The sequence below is a fragment of the Danio rerio genome, chromosome 2 (assembly GCF_049306965.1).
Source record: "Danio rerio strain Tuebingen ecotype United States chromosome 2, GRCz12tu, whole genome shotgun sequence".
NCBI classification, from domain to species: domain Eukaryota; kingdom Metazoa; phylum Chordata; class Actinopteri; order Cypriniformes; family Danionidae; genus Danio; species Danio rerio.
Window position 1 is genome coordinate 6,495,107 of NC_133177.1, and position 6,003 is coordinate 6,501,109.

General features: G+C 39.5%; 1 protein-coding gene across 6 annotated transcripts in view; it reads right to left on the bottom strand.

The window, feature by feature from the left end:
* Positions 1–5,908, bottom strand: part of ipo13a (importin 13a) — a 31,485-nt gene extending 25,577 nt beyond the window's left edge. For all 6 annotated transcript variants that reach the window (XR_012390425.1, XR_012390422.1, XR_012390426.1 and 3 more), the window contains exons 1-2: positions 5,606–5,908; positions 101–226 (exon numbers count right to left, since the gene is read on the bottom strand). Coding sequence is in view for 3 of the 6 variants with exons in the window: in XM_689593.9 (XP_694685.3) it covers positions 101–226; positions 5,606–5,644 (165 nt within the window). In the remaining 3 variants the exon portion in view is untranslated. The remainder of the gene's footprint in view (positions 1–100; positions 227–5,605) is intronic.
* Between the last annotated feature and the right edge of the window lie 95 nt (positions 5,909–6,003).

Below are 6,003 nucleotides of genomic sequence, written 5' to 3' on the forward strand. Positions count from 1 at the left end.
CATAAGAGTGAGCTAAAGAACCCTGAAAGAGCTACAAAAGTGCCCTAAATAAACTGCTGAAGAATCATTATTATGTGTGCGTGTCTGTGGGGTCACTTACTTTTTCTGGCCGGAGCAAATCCCAGCAGAATTGCCAAGCTTGCGGTGATGCTTGGGCTTCTGAGAGCCACTTCTGGGCCACATTCTTCTTCCCCATATCAGGATCATAGTAAAGCTGCTGAAGAGCCTAAAATCATGAGAAAAAACTAAACAAAATCAGTCCTATTATATACATATTAGCAGTAAAAAGTTTGTAACCATCATTATTTTATTAACTCGTGTGTCTTAGGGTGCTTTCACACCTACACTTTTGTCTCGATTGCCCAGTTAGCACGGTTCGTTTGGCATATGTGAACAGGGCAATCGCGCTCTGTTCCGCGCCAAAGTAATCGCTCCGAGATCGCTTGAATGAGGTGGTCTCGGCTTGATTGAAACGAACCCTGGAGCGGTTCGATTGCAGTGAGAAAGCGATCCGATCCGAGCGCGGTTATATCACAGTGTTTTATGGATATGTAATAGGCTTACGGCCATATGAAGAGACAATTATGAGTAGGGCAGGAAGTTTCGCAAGTCTCCGGATGCCCGCAAACGAGTGATGATCTCCCGGTAATCTCGCGTCTCCCTCCCAGTCCTCAAATAGGCATAGTCGCGCACCCTTCTCACCCCTCCCCACCGCATCTCTCCTCAGACACATCGCGCGCGCGCACCCTGTCAATCACCACCAAACCACCACCTCTCCTGACAGCTGAGCGGGACGCTGCAAAATAAACCCTGACACTCTGACCAATGTGAGGAGAGTTTACTCGCACGTGACTTATTTTAGCTATTTTGGTCCGTTTAGAAACTTTGCAATGTGAAAGCGAACCGCTCCAAGAGCAAAGAGTAACAATGTAACATTATAATCTCTGTTTCGGAACAACTGAATCGATTCACAGGTGTGAAAGCACCCTCAATGGACTTTTCTTTGGCATCGAAAAGAGCATACATACATTTTTAAATAAGACGCCTTAAAAAGTTATTAAAATAAGTTAAATAAAAGTAGCTTTTTTTTAAAATCATATAATGTCAATAAGTTGTAGTCATTTAATAAGAATATGTGAATAACTAAATTTTGACAAAAATGTCAGATAGAACCTTATAATTCTAAAATGACGATATTATGTTTTAATGTGAGACTCTTATCGCGCGATAAAAGAAATATCGGCGTTAATCTATTCTTAAAATTGGGTTGGGAGCTGGGTCTGTTCTACGCAAGCTACGATGACTTCCACCTTGATATTTTAAAGCTGATGTATACCTGACCGGTGAGCCATCTGACAAAAAAGTGCCCTTCTGAATCAAATCAGCAGATGCCCTTCTGGATCTTTCACTTACTTTGAAGACACTACTAACTAAGCTTACATGGACATCTGTGGTCTAGTTATTTGCTTTAATAGACAATAATATAATAAAGGTGTTTACGTGAAGTGCTTTCATGTAAGAGTTTTAACTGACTTTAATTGCAGTTCGGCATTTTTACTTTAACTCATGAACATTTCATTCATGCCCCCGTGACAAACTGGGGTATTAGACGCAAACAAGGAGTAAGGACTGGTGAGAGTGTTATGGAATTTAATAACGCACAACAAATGGAAAGAAAAAAACTTCTGCATTTCACGATGTGTGTGTGTGTGTGCTGTCCTTTACTGACAGTGTGTGGATCTTGTCGGAAAATATGGCGAAAAGGCCTACATGACGGTAATAGTTTGATTACAGTGTTTACTGCAATAATGCCACTAATATAAGCATACTCCATGTCTTAATTCCATTTCTTTTTAGTTCAGTTATGATTTATATTTATGATCTTCGGCAGAATTCAAATGAGCCATTTTAATCTAGATTAATTCCAAGATTACATTGAGATTTATCTAGATTAGAAAAAAATAATCTATGCCCACCTATATATATATATATATATATATATATATATATATATATATATATATATATATATATATATATATATATATATATATATATATATATATATATATATATATATATAAAATCTAAAATATAACTTTGATTATGTTACATTTTTTATATTCATAGGAATAGATTTTAAACTGCATTGGAATAGAAAATTGTTAATTTAATTTGTAATAATATTTCACATCATTATTATTTTTTTTTTACAATATTTTGATCACATAGATAAAACGCACACTTGATGAGTATAAAGACACTCTCTCAAGAACATTTTGCTATTGGCAGTGCACATATTATCATATCCTTTCTCTCCTGAAGACATTGAATGTATAGATGCATCTGAAATCTCAGGACACAATGGGGAAGCAACATAAACCAAACAGCAAATCCTCCACATGCTGGCAGTTATTATTAGACCAGCACAGCTTTCTTGCAATATCGAGTTACCTTCCACTTGCAGAAGCTCCTATATTGTGTTGAACTACGAGACCAAATTCCTACAAACAGCTGTTCGGGTGGAATTATGTGGAATATGAAGAAACAGAGGCCTCAGAAAGCTTCTGCTTACAATCAGTGAATCAAGCTAATGAAATTTCACCTCAGGTTTTACGTCTCTTTATTTAGGAGCTTTAATTGGCAGTTACTGCTAAAAGCCCTTGGCTGTATGACTATCACAAGTTTCTTTTAACTCAGGTGTTAGGGATTATTCTCACCCTTAAAGTGTCCTCTTATAAAAGCAGAGGAACTAGTTTTAAGGTGCAAAGTAACTGTTATTAACACCTTGGCATGGGTTGGTTTGATGCTTCATTGTGAGTAGTGCAAATATTTCTAATTAGGAAATATTAATGGATAAAATTCTTCCAAAGGCAAAATCCCAAAAATGCGAGTAACTAATTGAGTTCAGCAGAGAGGATCTGGATGTGAAATACATTTATTTAGAAATAGAAAGTATGTAATTGATGTTGGGTGAATTATGTATGAAATTTAATGTTCACCATTAACAGCTTGTCGATGCAGTGCCGCAGTAGGTAGCGCTGTCGCCTCACACCAAGAAGGTCGCTGGTTCGAGCCTTGGTTGGGTCAGTTGCTGTTTCTGTGTGGAGTTTGCATGTTCTCCTTGCGTTTGCGTGGGTTTCCTCCGGGTGCTCTGGTTTCCCCCACAGTCCAAAGACATGCGGTACAGGTGAATTGGGTAAGCAAAAATTGTCCATAGTGTATGAGTGTGAAAGGGTGGGTATGGATGTTTCCCAGAGATAGGTTGCAGCTAGAAGGGCATTCGCTGCGTTAAACATGTGCTGGATAAGTTGGCGGTTCATTCTGCTGTGGCGACCCCGGATTAATAAAGGGGACTAAGCCGAAAAGAAATCGAATGAATGAATAATTATCAGTTGTTTGTCAATAAAATTTAAAGTCACACTCCAATATATGAAAATGGAAATATCCAACTGTTGCTACGCATTTTTTTTTCTGCATTTGGCTTGATTTGACTGAGGCAACAGCTCTGAAAATAAAACTAGAAGTGCGTCAGTGTTATGCTGTTGTGCACAAGTTGTAATGTTATGTTGTTTCTTGCATACAGTGCACATAATACTGTGTATACATTGTTCAAAAAAAAAAAAAAAAAGAAAAGATGTTACAATATGTTATGTAGATAGACAGCAGGATGGGAGGATTTGACAGACCATGTATGGTTAGGTGTGACGTTAGTGTTATGCGCATGGATGTGAAGTAAAGGAAGCACAAAGAAAGCCTGCGTGTCTGAGATCATTGTTTTATAAAGTAATAGTTGATTAACAGAGTGAACAAAGCTTAAACGGTGTGAGAGGTATCATCATAATAGGCTATTATAATCATGTTTGAGTTGTTTTCAGCATTAAATTAAAAAACCCTATTTAGTCAGTTTTTATTGAAGTCTTAAACCAACCCAGGCTCATTCTGAAAACGTACCCTTATATACATTTCTGGAGAGCGCCAAATACATTTTTTTTTCTTTTGCAGTTTTTATTTTCGTGAATCCACCAGAGGCCGCTGTGTATGCTTTTTCAGATCTCAGATTTCTCACATGAGTGCCACTCACGCCTGCTGTTCTCATGTACATCCACCTGCCGCTGTCGACTGACTGAATGACTGACTGACCGACGGATCCTTCATGTTGTTCCAACACAATTCGATCAAGTTAACATAATCATTTTAACAAATTTAAGTAGATTGAACATAAAACAATTAAGTTGTCCGAAAAAACTTAAGAATTGGATTGGTTCAACTCATATTAAATAAGTAGTTTGACCAAGCAGCAAAAGTATTTTCTGAGTGTATGCAGTCACTCTTGACAAAATGTTAAGCTATTATTTACAATTTCCGTTAAAATAGTAACAATATGTTCAAGAATAGGGAAAAAAATTTCAACTGTTCATTTGCAAAATGTTTTTAAGTATTTTAGTAAACTAAAAAAAGGATCAATACATTTAAGAAAATCATTTGGTGAGAAGTTGAGCTTTTAAAATATATGATACAACTAGTCTTTTGCCGTTATATAGACAGGGCCAAAGCAAGCTGAACTGCCGCTCTAGGCAGAGGACGATCATGCAGCCCTTAACCCCAATGTGAAAACGAAAGTGACCGGTTATGAAAATTAAGTGAGGTGTCACGGACCTCTTTTCCAGCGCACTATGCGCGGATATAACTGAGGACGCGCGGGTGCTGAGGGATGGAGGGAGGGAGGTGTCGCGGACACTGCGCTCTCTATTCTGCCGCTCTATGCGCGGATATAACTGAGGGCGCGCGGGTGCTGAGGGAGGGTGGGAGGGAGGTGTCGCGGACACTGTGCTCTCTATTCTGCCGCCCTATGCGCGGATATAACTGAGGACGCGCGGGTGTCGCGGACCTCAATTCTGCCGCCCTATACGCGGATATAACTGAGGACACGCGGGTGCTGATGGAGGTGTCGCTGATGCCGCCCTCTCTATACTGCCGCCCTAGGCGGCCGCCTAGGTCGCCTCTATAGACGCGCCGGCCCTGTATATAGACAGTTTAAGTGACATGTTTTTAGGAAAATTAGTGTTATTAGTCGATGATTGTCAACAAGTCAAATGATTGAGTGTTTTGTGAGTCTTTTGGCCACTAGTCTTGTACTCACCCTCTCCACTGCCTCCACCCTGAACTCCTCCGCATTCTATCTATCTATCTATCTATCTATCTATCTATCTATCTATCTATCTATCTATCTATTTACACAGTAAAAATGCTGGGTTCCACTCAATTCCTTCGTGTTGTCGCAACACTATTCAATTAAGTTAACATAATCATTTTTACAAATTTAAGTGGATTAAACATAAAACAATTAGGTTCTGTTGGATTGGTTAAACTCATATTTAATAAGTAGTTTGAACAAGCAAAAAAAGGTTTGGTGACAAGTTGAGCTTCTAAAGTAAAGGACACAACTGGCCTTTTGCCATTATATAGACAGCTTAAGTGATATGTTTTGAAGAAAATTAGTGTTATTAGTCGATTATTGTTAATAAGTCTCGTCCAAAAATGGCTGAGGGACACATGTTTGAGTGTTTTGTGACTCTTTTTGGCCACTCGGTCCTGTACTCACCCTCTCCACTGCCTCCACCGTGAACTCCTCTGCGGTCATGCTCGCTCCACATTCAGCTCCTTGTGTCCTGAGTGGAAATTTGTGAGGGGGTGTTTGTAGACTCTCTCAGGTCATGTGTGCGTGTTTGTGTGTATTTCTGACGGGATGGTCCACTGACACACACGTGGGTCGCTCTAAATAACAGCTGACGGCGATACACGTCATTCACTTCAAACGCAAATTCACGCGCAAACCGTTGACATTACAGTCGACGTCCAAAGCCCTTTACTCGTGGCTGTCTTTATACAGAAGTCGTCGTTTCTCGAGCATAGGTTGCGGTTAACCACACCCCGCTGCTGAAGCCCAGACCCTCGGGGATATTTTTAGCTCTGATGATGATGATGTCCGCTGTCATCTAA